General features: G+C 40.5%; 1 protein-coding gene across 2 annotated transcripts in view; it reads left to right on the top strand.

Moving 5' to 3' along the window:
* PTPRO (protein tyrosine phosphatase receptor type O) overlaps nt 1–18,945 on the top strand; it is a 140,188-nt gene that overhangs the window by 59,698 nt on the left and 61,545 nt on the right. For both annotated transcript variants that reach the window (XM_064735245.1, XM_064735235.1), the window contains exon 2: nt 17,333–17,606. In XM_064735245.1, the coding sequence (XP_064591315.1) occupies nt 17,333–17,606 (274 nt within the window). The remainder of the gene's footprint in view (nt 1–17,332; nt 17,607–18,945) is intronic.

The following is an 18,945-nucleotide window of genomic DNA, read 5'->3' as shown; positions in this document are numbered from 1 at the left end:
TGGGAGCTGCTGGGTTTAAGTGACACCTAGGAAACTTCTTGCTCTGTCCTTCCTGTTTGAGGACAGGAGGAATCATTTTCTTCTCCACTTTCTACCCCGGTTTTTTGCTGTGAGAGAGCAATGCAGCTCCTGGGGGTTTCTCCTTTCCCTCCACCCTGCCTCAGTTCTCTCCCCTCCGTGGCTGCTGCTGGTGAAATTTGCCTGCCCTGTTTGGGTTGAATTCCACCACATCAATCATCCTGTGGTGCAGGAAAGGAAGAAATCACTGTGAAATGGGTGGTTTGAGCCACCTTTCTTGATTCCACTGAGACTGGGCTAAGGAAATCTAGTTATTGTGGTTTCAGCCCTATTATTTACCCTCTGTGGGGCCTTTAACCACTTGTTTAACGTGTGGTGGTTTACAGCCAGGCATTATTTTACCTTCCCATCCTCCAAGCTAGCAAGAAGCTACATTGTCTAGTGCTAAGCCCTTGCTAATAAACTTGACCTCTCATCAACCTGTATGAGCTCAGAGTCCTGTTTATCTCAATTAAAAATCATCTGTCTGGCTCACAGCCCCTGTAAAGGACCAAGAAAACAAATCCTTCACGTGTCTTCATCACTGCTCTGCCTGTGGAACCCCTTAATGGGCTAATTGCCACAGGGGCAGAGTGAGCACTTGGAAATTACAAAGGGCTGTTCTGGAACTCAGTGTTAATAGTTAATTAAACAAAGGAAAAATGTCATTCGGTTAAGGGCATAGGTAAATTTAAGAGATTAAATATTGCCTTTCCTTCCTTCTTTTTTAATTAAAATCAAGTCCCATTGAGGATCTATGCCTTTTGGATCCATATCCATCCCCCAGCAAAGTTCCTGTTCTTCCTTGCACCCTGCTGTTCACCACTGGCATAGTATGGGATGTTTAACCTAGGAGCTGTTATACATTGCTTTAGACTTTATTTTCTTATTATAAGAATGCTCTAAATTTTTGCCAAGAGAACTGCTCTAGGAGGGCTGTGGTAAGCAGTGAACATTTCTCTCAGACTGAATCTTGCTAACTAGGATCAGCCTTGAGGCAGATTGACCCCTGAAGACACAGGTACTGCTATTTTGGCAAAGTTCTCACAGAGGAATTTGCCTGAACGCTGCTCTGTCACTCTTGCTCAAGCAGCAGGGTAGGTGATGTAAAATTAATAAGCCACATGAGTCATATACACATGATACTGTATTTATAGCAATCTTGGAAGGGCTCATTAGCATGTATTAGAAAAGTACTTTGATATTCTGCAGTGAAAGATACCATAGAAATACAGAGCATTTCCCAATCTTGATTGCAGCTTCAGTAAATTCTTCAGTTTGAAACTGAAGTACTCACAAACTTCCTGGGAAACTGAATGATGGCCCAACAAGTCTATGGATTGGGCACTTCCCACATTTCAATTGTACCATAATCCACACAGATTTTCTCATCTTCCCCAGTCAGCAGAGCCACATAATTAACCAAAACCATTCTTTCACTGCTGTTGGTTAATGTAGTAGTTGGGAATGTAGGCTCAGCTAGTGAAGCAAAACATTCTCCTTTGCTGCTGAATTTGGAGTGGGAGGAAGCAAGGTGGGGGAGATAACGTGAGGACAAATTCCATTTCTCCTCCACTCATTTGTTTTCAGGACTGAGCTGCCTTCTGAAAGGGAGAGAGACAGAGTTAAGGGAGCACATTGGGATTAGTCACTGCAGTGGCTGTGCACAGAGGAATACACCATTATTTCAGGCTGGCTTTTCTTGAGCTCTTGTCAAAAACCACTGCTTCTGTGCACACAATCAGAGCAAACTTAGCAGAAGAATTTTCTGGGCTGCCATGAATGATATTATAAAATAGTTCACAACCGAAGGCTTTTAAAACAAAATTATTGGTGGGGTTCTCACGTTGCTTCAGGTCAGGCTCATGTGTGTTAAGGATGATGATGTCCTTCGCACAGAACAGAAGAGATGCAGAACACTTATCCTTTTGGGGGGCAGAAAATGAAAATTAAAATAGGTTTATTATCCCATAGCCATGCTGGATGGCTGCAGAGAAGGCTGAAGGAGCAGTGAGAGCTCCTGGCAGGGCTGGAAACCTATCAGGCTGGTTGCTAGATGAAGTAACCAGATTCATCTCTGCAGGAGCAGCACCAATCCACAACAGGCAGGAGCAGGAAAACAAACAACCAACCAATACAGAAGAAAGGGAGACAGACTGAGGAATTTAACACAGATAAATTGGTTGGAGACACAAAAAAACTTCTGTTTCTGGTTTTCAAAAGCTCATTTTAAGAGTGAGGAACATAAGAGCAAACCATATGCAAGTTTTGTATGAAATATGCTTCCTATTTATACAATTTTAAAATATATACATGAAACAAATTGACAGAAGCTGTTGAGATTTATTACAAACCTCTGTATAAAGCAGGAATTCTTGATTATTGATGGCAAGACAGAATCATTTACAGGGAGCAATAGAGGCAGAAATAGAAATTTGTGTTTCCTGCTACTGGCAGAATAGGAGCCAGGTAATGGGAAAGAGTGGCATCAAAAAATGGTAGCAAAAGTATTGAGTGGGAAAGGATAAAACCTTAGTCTGTGCAGGAAAACCAGTGTTGCCCTGATTTTTGAGATTTTCTAAGCCTTCTGATGTTTACATTCTTGTAATGAATGTAAATAACTTGTTTTACATGCTTATATGGAGGAGGAGAAATTTGATGGACTGTTGGTTTGTCCAGTGTCATTGGAGAGGTGGCACTGTCACCCTCCAATCCACTGTCACTTTTAGAAATCTGTAAATGTTAGAGTCAGAAAATAAACTTCCCTTTTTTCACCTTGAGAGACAGCAGTGTGTACACTTGTGTTGTTTCGTGTCCTGTAGTGACAAAGCAGTGAAAGGATTCAACGTGAAAGTTGACATCATCAAAACACACAGGAAACACGTTTTAAATATTAAGTGTTCATTTCAACTCTTAATTATCTAGGATAACAGGAGCTGGGCTAAACCAAAGTCAGGAGAAATAAAAGATTTATGAACAGGGCTCGAAGAATGAGAGGATTGCATCCCTCTTGAAAACTGACAAAGAAAGATGTGGTGTTGAACTGGGGCCAGCAGAGGAGGGCAGAGCCAGAGTGGCTGGAGCTGGGCAAGCTCCAGATTTGATCACCCAAAGTACAGAACAGCTCTGATGGGTGGTGGCTGCAGGGTTGTTATTCACAGCAAATAATGCTGTGTCAAGCTCCTCCAGTTTCCAACGTGACACAAATTCACTAAAATAAACCTGGTGCTGCTCCCCCTGCAGAACAAGCCCTCCCTCTGTTAATTGAGATACAGAGAAATGTATTTAGCTTCTCAAATTGCTGAATCAATTTTTTTTCCCCCTCCTCCCCCAGCTTCTTTGGTTTCTCCTTCTGGCAGAGATCACCATAGCAGGAAAGAAGTCAAACAGCACGTTTAATGCAGATAATTACTTCCTGGATGGTATTGGTTTTTTCTTTTGGATATGATGCCTGACAGTTAAAATTTCAAAGAAAAAAAAATCTGAGAGGCATTTAATTAAATCTCTCTTTAAAAATATAAATCTGTCTTACCAGTACAAAATCCTTCTTATCATTTTTGTGTATGTAGAATCAAATCAATTAGTTCTCACAGTTGTAGCTGCTTCTGCTCTTTGAGGAGTTTTGTTTGAATTATAATCATTATTTTATCTGTGCTCTTGGTCTTTCTCCCCAGCTCCTCATTCTTAAGCTGCTTTTGCTAAAGCATTCTGAAATTTCTAGGAAGAGCTCACATGAAATATTTACCATGAAACAAACCAAAACCATCCGTGTAAGATGTAGACATCAAATATATTCATAATAATTTTTCAAAATTGAAATGTGGATAAAATAACATGCAAGATTTTCAGCTTCAAGTAAAATACTTGAGGTCTCTTAACAAACATGAATCAACATTAACATCAGCTACATTCAGGCTAGATTGGGCAATTGTGTTTTTCTGAACTGCATCTGAATGAGAGCTACTGCCTTTTCCAGGACTGCTTAGTAAACCAGCATGGTCCTTACCTTCCAGCTTCTCTTTTACCATGTGTAGATGCAGACTGCTTTTTTTTTCCTGGCAGAGTCATCATTTTTTGTGTTTGAAATTGATTATTTGTAATGTGACTTTAGCAGATTTCAACCAAGAATGATGCCTCAAGGCTTTTTTTCTTTATTTTTAAAATATTTTTCCTTTTTTTTCTTCCTTTTTATTCCCCTTTTTTAGTGTGTTTTTTTTTCTGCATTTTTTTTCTTTTTTGTTTCTTTGTGGGGGCAGGGGTATCCTGGGGTTTTTTCTGTTTTTTTGAGGGGCGTTTTTGGGGGGTTTTTTTTCTGTTTTTTAATTTTTTTCTGTGGGTGGAAGTGGGGGTTTCCTGGCTTTTTTTTCTGTTTTTCTCAGCTTTTTGGGTTTTTTTTGGGGGGTGTTTTGGAGGGATTTTCTGAGGGTTTTTTGGGTTTTTTTCTATTTTTTATTTTCTTTTATTACTCAGTTTGATGTGGGAGATGGAGTTGCTCTGTAAGCCCTTAACATTTAGAGGCAGCACAATGCCTTGCAGGCTGAAGAGGCTCCAGTGCTCTGTGCTGCACTGGGCAGACTACTGGGCACGGTTTTTGTGGTTTTTTGGTTTTTTTTCCTTAGCACTGCAAGAGGAAAAAACCTTAGATTTGCTACCATACCTGTGTCAGTTCATAATAATTCTTTAGATCTCAAAAAAATCTTCTGTTCCTGCACAAACTCCTCGTCAGGTTAGGGAATCAGTAATGAGCAGCATCTGAGATAAGAGAACCTCGTGTCTCCTAGCAGGGTGAAGAGGAAGGTTTTGGGAAGTTCAAATGCATCAGCACCAGCCTCATGTGAGGCAATGGAGCTTTGTGTGCTCACAAAGGTCTCTCTGAATTGCAGAGCCATGCAGGGCCATGGAGATGTGGCTGTTCCGTTCTATTTTTGCTCTGGGCACAGTCGGTGTGGTGTGGCTGTTTGATTTCACACGCGTTAATTGCTGTGGGTTCCAGGAGCATGAGCCAGCTTTGTTTCACAGCAAGAGCCCTGATCATGAGTGACTCCTCGGTGCTGCTGTGCGCTTTCAAATCTATTCTGGGTTAGTGGAAAAAGTCACACTTTGTGACAGTGTGAGGCACTTGGAAAGAGCTTTTTTCGTGACAGAGGTTGCGCCAAGGCAGTGTATTGAGAGAATAATAGATCTCCCAAATCTGTATTCATCTGCACGTGTTGTTTTGTACATAATGGGACTTTCATCTGGCTCAAGGAATACACGACAAATTATTTCACAAGGATGATATGTCCTTGTGCTGTTTCTCCAGTGAATTGGACACAAATAGGTTTTCCATTACCATCAGTCATGCATGTCTCTTTTTTCCCCTCTTTCAAGTAGAGACAAATGGGGAAAAAAAATCCAAGATTTCCCCAGCTTCTCTTTTTACATGGCCAATACCAATTGCTGCTCTTTGGAGCATGCTCTCTAGTCTTTGGGTCTAATTTTCTTATTTATGTAGACATTCTGTGCTTGTGTGCTGCTTCACAAGGATGTTGATATTTTTTCCCTGTCTGCCTTTTTGGCATGCAAAGTATGAAGACTGAATGAAAAGCTCACAGAGCTAATAGAGCAAGAAGGAAGAATACTGTCAGACTGATTACAGTTTATTCATAAACATGCAAATACTTAGTGCAAGCATGAATGTTCACTTTCACATGCATGCTTTAAGTGCTTGCAGCAGCAGAGATAAGGACAGCATGGCTCATTTTGTTGCCATAGGTGAGCACTTTTTTTGTTGTTGTTTATAGACTGAGCTATGGGAGCTGATTGTGTTTATGGTTCTAATCCTTGTGATAATTTAAGTTAGTCAGTTTTGCCTGGTGCTTGAGCTCAGTGCCGAGTCTATTACTGGTGTTTCATTAAGCTGTGGAGAAGCTGTTGCTTGGAAATGACTTTTGCTGCTGTGAATTGCAGGGAGCTCAGGGTGCTGTTGGGTGATGAGTTTCTCCTCTGGAGTTCTGGTGGACAGAAAACACCACGACTCACTAAGCCTGAGGTTTCTTCTGTGAGAAATCATCACAGAAACGTGCCCAGAGCTACAGTACTTGATGTAACTTATTGTCAGCCACAAAAACAGGACCCCAAAGAAACACCAGACTTCTTTCTCTGCTGCTTTAAATTTCTGAAGGCTGGTGGGAAACAGCTGGGCAGGAGGATACTTCTGTCCATTGGCTCTCTGGCACCTGAGTTAGGAGGCAAAAATTGCATCCAGAGTGAACCTGAGCTCAGAAACAACATTGTAGACTGATAGTGGAAATAAAGAGCTTTCACTGCTCTATGGGCACACTGGAGTGGAAGGGGAGGGAAAACTGAGTGTGGTCAGCAGGGACCTGGCAGGGAATAAGTAAATAAAGTGATTAAAATTTAAAAGGGCTATAAATAACTAAGAGAAACCACTCATTTGGCTTGGAGATGAAGCTGCCTCTGTTACCACAGGGGCTCAGTGCTGCCAGTGTGCCTTTTCTTACATCTTTCTGTTGTACATGAAGGTGGAGACGTTTGAGAGTGCACATTTAACTTAACATAAAAAATACCTTGGTGCCCAGTTCTGGGGTTTTTTTTGAAGGATATTGTAGATATTTATCTGGGTTGTAGGAGACCATATACATTTACAAAACTGTCCTTGTGACTTTTTTGGGTCACATTTAGGAAAAAAGAGCCACGTCCATTGTGTAATTCTAAAGTACAGGCGGGTGTTCTCCCAGGAGGATCATGAAAATATTTTGGTTTCAGTCAAAGAGTTGGGTAAGACCTTAGGCAATGTGTGTATTGCTTGAATTTGAAGTGCAGGTGTTGATGAGATAAGAGAGATTTGTAAATTTACCCTGCAGTTATTGAGAAATTACCACACTAAGTCCTGCAAATGGCAGTTAGACAACCAGGCTAAATGTATTTTTGCTTGGATTATATATATATATATATATATATACACACTATATTATATTTTATATATATGTATATATATGTTATGTATTATTCTATATTATTATATTATATATGATATATAATTATATTATAATGATATAATCATTCTACATATATAATTCTATATATATAAAATAAAGAATGACCAGTGCTTATGTATGGAAGCACCACTTGCTATGAGTTAAGTAGAAGACAAAAGAAAAAAATATCCATTCCTTCATCCTTATCCTTCTCTTTCACTGTCCACAAAATACTTCACAAAATGGAAGAAGAAAATTACAGCCTTAACAACTACATGGTGAACTCATATCTAGAAGGTAACTAGGAATGAAAATTTTTATCACACTAAAATGTGCATATTCTTAAATGTCAGGATGATGGGATTACATCTTGCATTGTCTAGCAGCCTGAAAGCTTTTTATATTAGCAGTGAGTTAATGCCTATGAAATAAAGCTCAGTAAATATTTACTGTGGTGTGTGTCTGGGAAAGGTCATGTTGACTCATTTAAGGCCATGCTGTTTATAAATTCATCCTTTTCAGAAGACACTACAGAGCATTCTGAGTTAAAATGAGGAAGCAGCATCTAGAAAATTTATATTTTTGTCTTACAATCAATTCTACTGTAGGGAACAGACTTCTCATTGCCAATTTCCACTCAGCCTTTTCTCAGCTGATTTCATCTCTCAGTTTATTAAGCCTTCTCTTGCCTGGCTAGCCATTGTCATGCCTGGGGAAAAGCTCTGTCAGGTATTAAAAGAGAAATATATAAAAGAAAGCTAATGCAAAAGTTTAATTCTTTCAGTTCTACACTCTCAGGGTCTGTAGCTGCCAAACCAGACAGAAATTTAATGTGTCTGTCTCCATGCCATTACTGCTGAGCTACCTCAGCCTGAGATATTGGGCTGATGAATGTATTTGTGGTGGTTTGGCTGCGTCCCTGTTGGCCACTGAATAGCTGCCAAGTGTAAAACCCACACGACCACAGCAAGGAATAATAATTTCTGTGAGGAGAGCACTGAACCTGCAGAGCAGGAGGCTCAGCATCACCTAAGGGAGCAAGACTTTTATTGTTCTTTGAATGACTTTTTAGCAACCTTACTTGGTAAAAGACTCAAAACAAATTAGAAGGAGGTTTCAGGGGTTATCACTCTTTGGCAGCCCCAGAAAAAAGACCTTGATCTCCTGATTGATTCTTTCTACTCAGGGCCTGCCTGTGTCACAGAGGCGAAGGATTTGTGGACATGCTTGCATCTTTTGCTGAGTAGGACCTTCCATGTGCTTAAAGTTATTTGCCTTGCTCTGTCATGGCCATCATGCACTTTTATACTGCTGAAAAACAGAATACCTAAACAAAATTGAAACCTTATAATATCAATTTGGACAAGAAAAAAGACTAGGAGCCATAATACATAAAAATGTGAGTTGCAGCTGCCATCAAACCATGCACAGCTGTTTCTGCTCTCATCTGGCTCCTGGTGTTTAAATGAAAGGTGCACAGGGACAAGCATCTTCAGGAGGCAGCTTGTTTAAGGTTAACTGGGTAAACCAAGTTCTTAACATCCCTCTCTCCCTACAGAGGGAACCTAGATGATAAGATTTGACTAGGCACACAATTTTTTTTTATGATAAAATGAAGCCAGATTAATCTCACACTAAGCACAGAAGTCTCATCACAAAGTTCTGGCAAGAAAATCTTTGCGGTGTCCTCATTTAGGCAACAGCAGTCATTGTCCCCTGGTCTCCTGCTCTGGGCATCTGGGGTGGCACTTTTACATCTGGAATGGCTTTCCAGCAGCTGAGGGTCCTGGCTCCATTTCCTGAGCTCTTTGTATTCACTCCTCTCTTTCTCTTCCTCCAAGCCAGCCCCTGGCAGTTGTGCTAAAAACAAAATTCTTGATACATTGCAACCAAATAAATCCTGCTGGAGCTGTCCCTGCAGGGCAGGGTGGCAGTGACAGATTCTGAGCTTTTGCAGCATTTGGGGGAGTTTGGGGTGTTTATGACTTCTGAGCAGCACACTGCCAGTGTGAGAGAGCATTCTTCTGTGGCTATGATCTTAGCAGATTGCTACAAATGGCTGAACTGAGCCTGAAGCCACGCTAGAAATGAATTGACAATCAGGCTGGATCTCCAATTGAAATGTTCTGTGTGGATTTGCAATTGACCCTGTGCTGTACAAAGAGTTACAGAGCTCATCTCTTGATAGTAATCAGGGAAATGGCACTGTCAACTTGCTTCCCTTTGAGCACAGGTCAGAAAAAAGCAAAAAAAACCCTCTTACCAAGCAAAACAATCAATCACACTCAAACACACACACACACACACTTTGCCACAGCAAATACTTTAGCAAGACAAAATACCATTCATCTGCAGAAACTATATAGAAATAACAGGAGAAAATCTCAGCAGCTTGTCTGTTCATCTCTTGCCAGTTTAGAGAGCACAGGGACACCACAGGCTAATCAAAGTGCAGAACATCAGGTTCCCCTTGGATCTGAAAACAAAATAAAGCTGTACTTGAACCTGAGTGAACAATCTTTGAGGGATAGCCACAGCCACATCACAGTTATGGCTCAGGGAAGAAGGGTAAATAAGCACAGAATATGAAAACTGCTGATCTGGATTTAAACTTGGGTCTTCCAGACGTGCCATGACTCCTGTGACCAGTAAAGAAAGGGTGGTGGGTGTTTGTAGCTTTTTTGGGGGGGAGCTGAGAGGCAGGGGGTGATAGAAAAATGATCAGCAGTAAGGCAGACTGCTTGTTTAAGGTGAGCACCTGACCAATGTGAAGTCACAAAACCAGATTTGGAACAGGTGTTTTTTAGGGTTTTATAAGTTTTTGTTGTTATTGTTTGGGTTTGTTTTGTTTTTTGATGTTGGTTTTGTTTTGGGGTTTTTTTGACAAATCCATCCCTATTTCAAAACCTCTCTAGTAGTCTCAGAATTTTGAAACTACTTAAGGGCACTTTGGCACCTAATCCCCTTTAAAAACATTTGCAGATATGGAACAAAGAAGTAGGATTCTGGAATAGCCTCTCTCTACAAGTAAATTCATTGTTCTCTTATTATAAGACAACAAAGGGGGAAGAGAAAGTCTGGTTCTCTTCCCATATTTTCCCTTACATTGCATTGTGATAATAAATTAATTTGATAACCACTTTGGTCTCCAATTTTTTTCTGACAAGTGAGAACTCAACTTCCTCCCAGCTGTGCTCTTTATAGATAATGCAAGTAGCAAAGCATTGCATTCTGCCTTTAAGAACTAGCTCACTTGTGAACATATGAAGGGTATATATGCACCCTATCAATTCAAAATTGAGGCGTTTTCCACTCTTGCAGCACCCACCAGGTCAGTCTGTAGCCCTCTGTCATACTCTCAGCATGTAGTATGTAATTCAGCTGCCTCCAGTCAGTTCAGCTCAGCTGCACAGCACTGCTGGAATTGTTTTCTCATTATGCAACATCAGCCCTTCCATTCAGTCGAACACCAGGAATTTTCTGTGTAACTTCCTAGTGTCACCTTTCAGCATCAGCAGCTGTTCAGAAGCTGATTCAGCTTCAGAATCTTCTGTTACAGACTTCCATTATTGGCAGAGGTGAAGCCACAGTTTTGGAGCTGAAGGACTGAGCATGAATGGATTTGTCCTTCATCACCCAAACCCACATCTCCAGTGTGTTCCCTCTCATCCCCCAACTTTGCAGCCCCTCAGAGATTGTTTCTCACCATGCAAGGAGAGACTTCTTTCTAATCATCAGATTCTTCAAAATCTGCCTGAATTTGTTGCTCATTTGTTCACTTTGCCTTCTTCAGCCTTGCCATGAGGTGATCTGTTCCTCCTTCCTCCTGGGATGGGCAGTGAGCTGCAGTTGCAGGTGGAAGCTCTGCTTAATTACACTCCATCCTTCTTAATTACTGGATGATGTGTGTGTTCTCAGGATAATACGTACATGGAGTTTATCTTTCTCCTCCTTTCCCCCTGTTTGTTCTTTTTGGAATTTAGCAGGGGATCCAACCAACACCTCCCACCTGGCATATGTTCAGCTCTGATCATTTTACCATTGGTTCAGGCAGAAGTTTGCTCTCATTCTTGTCCCAGAGAGCAAGGATTGACTGGAGAAGGGCCCTTTTGGTAGAATTAAGGGATTTGAGGCAATGTGATATGTTTCCTGTGCCCTTTTTCATTTTCTGTTATTCACATACAGGCTCAAGAGGGAAGATGCATTTTAATTAAAGCACAAGGTTCATCTGGCATGTGTTTGGCTACATCCACAAGGGATGGCTAAACTTTAATTGCAGAAGCTCCATAAAGATCTGAGTTGGAGAAGGGAAATCATACTTTCTTTCATATCAAAATCATATTTTCTTTCAGCAGAATTAGGCTTTTTTGACATAATTTTAGTACTAGGGAAAAGCTAAAAAACTAGAGTGGAAAGAAATCAAACTGTATCTGCCTGGATGTGAATTCCTGTTGTATTTGGGGTGCACATGTGCAGGGAAAAATGCCATCCTAGAATTCCTAACTTAGTTTTAGACCTTGTTGACTTCAAGGCCTCTGAATAACCATGGTTTTGTGTTGCGCTCTGCACTAGAAAGATGGGCTAGAAATATATATTTAGCAATAATTTATCAAGTGTTGGACATGTTAGCAGTGGGATACATTAGATATTAGTCTTACTGAAATTAGCATTCTGGAATCTATTTAATGCTGTCATAGTAGCAGTTGATTGTGTGAAAAAAATATTTCCTTCCAGGTTATTAATTCAGAATGGCAGCAAAACATGGTGGGATGTACATACCATAATGATGTTTGCTTAAAAAAACCCGCCCCCATGTTCTGCATTTGTGGGCAGAGATGGGGAAAAATACTCCTCCCTTTAGAGCTGTCTCCCAGAGCAAAGAAATGTGGAAGCTCATTTATAAAATATGACCAGAGGATTGTTGTTACTGGCTTTTTGAGACTCAGAATGGCAACAGGGCTGAGGACACTATTCATAGAGCAGAATGCCAGAAATGATGTGTTAACCTGAATCACAAACCATAAATTATTGAGAACTGCAGCTTTTGCTATCTTTTTACATGTTAAAATATTCCTTTTTGCATGGAAAATCTTAACTATACAGATTTGCAATTTTTTTTCCCGTGGAGTATTTCTTCTGAGGAGTGTTTATTAAGGGATGATCTTTACACAACCTGTGGGAATGTGTAGATAAAAACAAAAGCCTCAGAAATAAATATCCTTATTTTCCAGAAGCCTCTACATTTCTGTCAGAAGGCTGTAACACTTTTGTTCACACTTTTGAAGATCATGTCAAACAATTCTTTCCTCTTCCAGTCAGCACTGAAGCCTGTGCTGCTCCAGAACTCACTGGAACACATGGAAAGCTTAGGGTGTACTTCCCTAAGTTCTTTAAGGATGTGTTTAGCTATTTTATTTAAACTCTAGGAGCTAATAATGATAGCTAGCAATTCCAAGGAAGCGTGTTTTGCAGTGCTATTTATTTCTTACCTGCTTTCTGTGGTTGTAGCAAAGGCCAGGATCCTGAAATCTGGATCCCAATGCTGCCTTTTTTGTAAGGCTTGGACTCACTGTACCCAGTGGCAGAGGACTGCAGGAATATTGCCAAGCTGGGACCATCAGCCCTTTGGCTGTTTAGTGCTTTTTCACAATTAATTCCAGTCTTAGGTGAATCCACAGGTGTTCTGTCTGAAAAGGTCATCCTGGCTTAGTCATTCCTTTTAAGTAACTAAGATTAAGTAAGATGAATCGTGGTGAGAATGAGTCATCACATGATTTAGAATGAAATTAGCATTATTGGCCACCAGGACAAAATATATCAGAGTGTAGTGGAATCACTCATTAAATAGACAATATTTTACCCAAGAGATCTGGATATAGTAGTGTTCAATATTTTCTTGTACTTGCATGGATGTTACTTTTGTATTATTTTATATATTTGTTGTTTTGTATTATTTTATATATTTGCATCATGCAGTAGGTGATCAATACGGTGCCTGAGAAGTAGATCCTCATAGCTTTAAGATTTGCTCCTGCTTACTTTGAAAATTCTGTGAATGCTGCAGGATTTACTCTGTAAAAGCTGGCCAAAGTCAGATTTGTTTGGGATTTTAGTTCCACTTGTCTGGCATTAGAAAATGAGATGCAGTTACCAGTACTTTAATTTTACAGAGCTGATGAGTGGTCACAGCTCCTCTTAAAAGTCAGCAGAACTTGTAACTGCTTGCACTTCTGGTAATTGGGTTCTGGCACAATGTGTTTCAAAATGAGACATTCAGAAGCTAGAGCACTTAAAATCAGTAGTTGTTTTGCAGCTTTGATCTCTTCCTCATGTGTAAAACTCATTCTGTTATATGGAAATAAACCGAGGATATAAACTTCTGAAAAGAGGACTCTGAGCTCTGCTGCACACCATTTATTTTCCTATTACTCTTTGGATATTGTTTATTTGACATGTTGTATATCTCCTTGCCTCCCCTTCCTTTTTATTTTAATTGGGTCCTGGTTATTGGCTGGAAATTCCACTAACATGACTCATCCCTGCACTGGAAATGGCTGTGAACAGGCATCACACTGTGGGATTTACTTCCCCCCCTCCTTTTTCTTTTTTTCCTCTTCTAAGTGCTTTATCGTGGCACGAGCTTGTAATAATAAACTAGGAAGGAAGTTGGAGCTAATCATTTGTTTCTGAATGCACAGGCCCTGCCAAATTTCCCCACAGGCATGAAACAGCCGCTCAAGCTGTGACACCAGCAAATTAAATCCTGGAGGTAGCTGACCAGAAGTAATGAAATGTGTATTTACCATACTGATGCTGTCAGTCTTAAGACACACTGGCTTTACAGTCTAGTTAAGTGGGGCACGTTTGTCACTTGCAGCGGTGCTTAGAGAAAATACTCAGCTTTTTTCCTTAGAAATCTTTTCAAAATCGCAAGCCCAGTGCTGGCTGGTAACCCTGACCTTGTACAGCTTGGAGGAAGGATGGCCAGAATGGTCTGTACTTTTTAAAATATATTCCAAAGGAGATAACATATTCCATATTCCAAAGGAGATAAATGATTTCATCTCATGACATGCTAATTGCCAATTCTTTTTATTGATCTCTGATCTGCCACTCCAGTCTTAGAAATTAAAGGCCAAAAGTTACTTCAAGAGCCAGTGGATAATAAGGAGCAGATGTCTCCCCCATGCCATGTGTCCCCTGCATGCAGCAGTTGGAAAGCACACAGAGGGACACACAATCACTGCAAAGGGGCCACTCCAGGGAGGGATGCATCCTCCAGTGATGGGCTGGGTGGGGCACAGGGCTGCTAAGGAGATGGCCCTCAAAAAATGCATCATGGCAGCAGAGCTTCCAAAATACCTAAACATGGATGAGGGAAGCTATCATTTCATAATCCCCATGTGCTTAAGGTGATGGAGCACTCCAAAAAAAGCTATTTACCCTGGGCAGGTGTCATAGGTAACAATTGGAAATGTCTGAGAGTTTTATTTAGCTGGCAGAAGCATTCTATGCTGATTGTGTGGGAATAGTTGAAGAGGGCTTGTGAGCTATTTGCTGAATGGTGCTGCTGTGGATTCAGGAAAACATTGAGGGAGGAAAAAATAAAAGCATGGTCTTCATCATGGTTAGTACAATACCCATGGAAGAATCAAAGAGTAAAATCATAACTCACACGAGCATTGCCTGATATCTAATTATATCCTAGGAATGTCCATGACTCTGCAATTATATGCTTAATTTCCAGCTGTACTTGATTAGCATAGCAATTGATTTATAGCATCCAGCTACAAGGAACTTGCTTTGAACTGTTTGTTGGCACATATAAATTCATTTGGCACTTTGGGCTGGTTCTTTGTAGCCAGGTAGGCACGTGGAGTTGGAGCTGTGGAATTCAGTGCCAAGGCCAAGGGAAGGCCAGAATAATTTCAGAGACCACACCATTCTTTTTCCTCTAATGAAGCATTCAAATGCAAGTCTGTGGAAGGTCAAAACCCACAGATTTCTGTGGAATTGCACATGAACTGCAAGCTCAGTGTGTAGAAATAACCTTGCTGAGTCCTTGCTTGGCCTTGGAAGACAACCATGGCTTCTGTGATAGAATAGTGCATCTGCTTCTGGAAAGCCAGGGCATCTGTGCTTTCATTCTCCTGTCTTCCCACACCAGGAGGGGTGAAGTAGGATTGATTCCACATTTTCTTAGTGAAAAGAAAGTAGGGAGGAAAAAGGATAAGAGAACCCTACTTGGTTTTGAGCAGATCTAAGCATAATCCCCAGTTAAATATTTGAGTCTGTGTGAATCCAAATGCTAGACTGGGATTTAAGGCAAAATGCAACCACTTGAAATGTAGAATTTTGATCTACTCAGGGGTAAGCCTGTTGAATTCAGCTCAGGCTGGGGAAAACACATGGAAGCTTTTTTGTAGCTGTAGTTTTACATTATAAACCTTTTGGAGCAATTGCTTTGCCATCTGTGAAAAATTACCCAGACTTCCATACCAAAATATTCTCCCACTGCTAACATTGACAGATACAATTTTAACAACTTAAAAGTAATTTTTTTTAAAGACTAACTAAAGCAAGCCTCAAGTCAGCAGCTGAAGTTGCATTGCCTCTGTTTTTAATCTCAGGCTTGGAGCTGTCTAGACAGGTTATCCTCTTTGGGTTGCACTGATTATGTGCTTTGTGCCTTGTTCTCCTCTTGCATCAGATGGGAGGGTTTGCTCAGGGGCTCTGTCTCAAGCCTGTGGCTTTGCCCTCTGGGTGATACAACCTTAGGTACACTGTAAATGTCAAAGCCCAATGATAATACCATCAATACATGGAAAGACAAACTGCTGCTGGTTTAAATCTTGCACTCCTAGAACCAATTATTTATTCTTGGCAGGTTTACTTCTGTTATTATTGTTGTTGTGAATTTTTTTCTTTTTTCTTTTTTTTTTTTTTTTTGAGGTGTTTCTTTGAATGCCAGGAGTTGGCAACACCAGATGTGTGAATTTCAAGTAGGGATCCTGGTTCTCGCAGCATAAATCTCAGAAATATTGTTTTCATGGAAGAACAAGCACTAAACAAAACCACAAGAAAATAAGAGGTAGTCAGGCTGCTAGAATTAATCTCTGAAGGAGGTCTCTGGCTCTCTCTGGTACAGGAACAACTTGATCAAAGAAGCTGCAAACTAGTCTTGCTTTTCTGCCTTTCCCTGAGAGCTCTCAGCCTGTGAAACATGAAGGAAAAAAATACTCTGGAGTTAAGAACTGAAAATACCAGATATTACAGTTTTCATGGGGGGGTAAAATAATTATAAACTGTGGTGTGGTCTAGTAAACAAAAAGGCAACTCTTAAAGTAAGCTTGAACTTTTCATTAATTAGCATGAATCTGTTTTGAAATTCCTGTAGAGAACAAGTGCTTCTCCTGACAGCTGGTTTGAAATTAATAAAAAGGAAAGTGTTTTCAGCTGGCAGTGGCTTAACACACTCATGATAGATGAAAACAAGGTTAAATTGCTCCTTTTCTCTCTACCACTAATAAATGAAATATTGAAAATTAAATGCTGTAGCTTAGGAAATAAAAAGTGCTAGGCAAAACTATCGATATAGTGGTAAGTAATGGTACTTGCTGAAATAGGCAAGTATGGTTAATACAATACACATTTGGAAAAGCTTAGGCAGTACCCAAAATCATTCTTCAGTTGTAGCCTTTAAGAATATATTGTGTTGAGGAATATATTATCCTGTTTCTGCAAGATAAAAGAGTCTTGATTTAATCACCTCATTTTGGGGATTCAAATGACATTGAGGCTTTTTTGGAAATCCTCTTGCCCTGATACCCTTTCCAATCTCATCCTCCTTCTGCTCTACTTCACCTTTCCTCATGAAAGGATGACAGAGGCTTTATTCCTCAGGGGGTAAGGAGTGGAGTATGTGGAGTATCAGAAAACACACAGCAGGGTCCATCCTCTGCTGCAGAGAGCCTGATCTCTGAAAATCAGATACCTGTGGGCTCTGGCTGACAGTGAATTGCAGCCTGAAATAATTGCTCTTGATTGATGTTAACTCTCCAGTAGAATACAAGACATAACTTTATTGCAAATATGAGGATCTTATGGATAACAAGGGAAATAGGTGAAAAGTAAAATACTAGATTTTACCTCAACAAAGTCTTTATTCCTCTCTTGTAGAGTGCAGAACCCTTCCAAGTTTTGGAATTATGAGTATCTTATGAATAACAAGGGAAATAGGTGAAAAGTAAAATACTAGATTTTACCTCAACAAAGTCTTTACTCTTGCCTTGCAGAGTGCAGAGCCTTTCCAAGTCGCTGTCAGAGAGGACAATTGTATCATTGTGTCCCTGGAGGCATCGGACGTGGTGAGCTCATCCTCTGTCTACGTTGTGAAGATAGCTGGAGAATCCAAGAACTACTTTTTCCAGTTCGACGAATTCAATAGCACTTTACCTGCCCCTGTGGTTTTTAATGCCAAATACCATGGCCTGTATTACATAGTGACTCTCTTGGTGGTCAACTCAAATATGGTTTCCAAGTCAGCGAGATCAATCACTGTGCTAACCAGTAAGTGACATCTAATTCTTTTCTTCTCTTTTGTGTCTGTGTGTGTGGCTTTTTTTTTCCCTCCATGAGTTCTTCTTGTGAAGAAGGTTGGGTTGGTTTTTTTTCAATGGGTTCTGGTTTTGTGTAGGATGCAATCCTGTGTGAGAGCAGTAGGGAAGAAGTTTTGACAAGGTGCGGGTGAATATTCACAAGGTGTGGGGAGAAAGAAAGGAAAGACTTTAAGTTTCCCCTGGCTGGCCCTTCCTGAACACTGAGGTGTAACAGAGAGAGAACTGGGGATTTCTCTGGTTTTGCCCCAACAGAGAGACAACCACATTTGTGGCAAAGAAAGGGCAGTCCTGCAGGCAGCATTGAATGGTGCTGCACTGAACTCCAAAAGTAGGCTGTAAATTGTGACTGAAGACTAAATTCCCTCCATTTGGAAGGGAAACGATCCAATCTCCTCCGTGATATTTTCCATCAGGCAGGCTGATGAGTGCTGGGTCTCTTGTAGCAGCCTTTGCTCCTGAGTTCACCTTCTGGAGCACAAGGCTACAGAGCTGAAAGTAAATTTGGAATGAAAAGGCAGGGTGCTGGGATGGGATTTTTAAGGTGTTTCAATACCCTTCAGATTTTGAGAAGAGTTCTTAAAACTCCTGTTGTGACCACTGGTTTCTCCTAAAAACATGCATGAGGTGGTATTTTGTTTGTTGTTGGGCTTTTTCCCCCTGTTATCGGTATTGTCCACTGCCTGTTTTTCATAATTTATGACTATCAATTAACTTGATTTTTTTGGCAGATAATAATTAGGATAGATCTATATTTTTCTTTTTGCCCTGTGCTCTCTGACTGTTTAACATTCTTGGTTTAATTAATCATGCAAAGACATGTAACCATGTAAATTATTCCATCTATATCTTACACGTGAAAGAATGGCACATTGCAATTAGCTTCCAGTACCAAATTAATTCCTGCTCTAACTCCATTGCTGTCAGGAGAGCTTTACCAGTGGCAGATTGACCCCATTCATTAGGCTGCCGCAAAATAAATCAGTCAGGATAGCCGGTGATGCCAATGTGGTTATTCCCAAGGCAGTGCTCCCAAGAGTTTTTTGGGATCTCCTGGAGACTGCAAAGGAGATCCAGCTTTTCAATGTGTGCTGAGGTCTGAGTTTCACACAGAGCTGTGTGTACCCAAAAAGTGCTCATCAAAACAAGACCAAGGTGCCTCAAAGACATTGCCTGCTTAGAAATTCAGTGAGAGTCATGAAAGACCTCTGCTTTCTGGTGGTAAATCCTGATGGCATTTCCTTCCTCCTGTTCATGTCTCCCATCAATATGCTACCTCTAAGGGAATTGGC

Source organism: Zonotrichia leucophrys, chromosome 1A (assembly GCF_028769735.1).
Source record: "Zonotrichia leucophrys gambelii isolate GWCS_2022_RI chromosome 1A, RI_Zleu_2.0, whole genome shotgun sequence".
Classification (NCBI taxonomy): domain Eukaryota; kingdom Metazoa; phylum Chordata; class Aves; order Passeriformes; family Passerellidae; genus Zonotrichia; species Zonotrichia leucophrys.
This window is presented reverse-complemented; position numbering and strand designations above follow the sequence as displayed.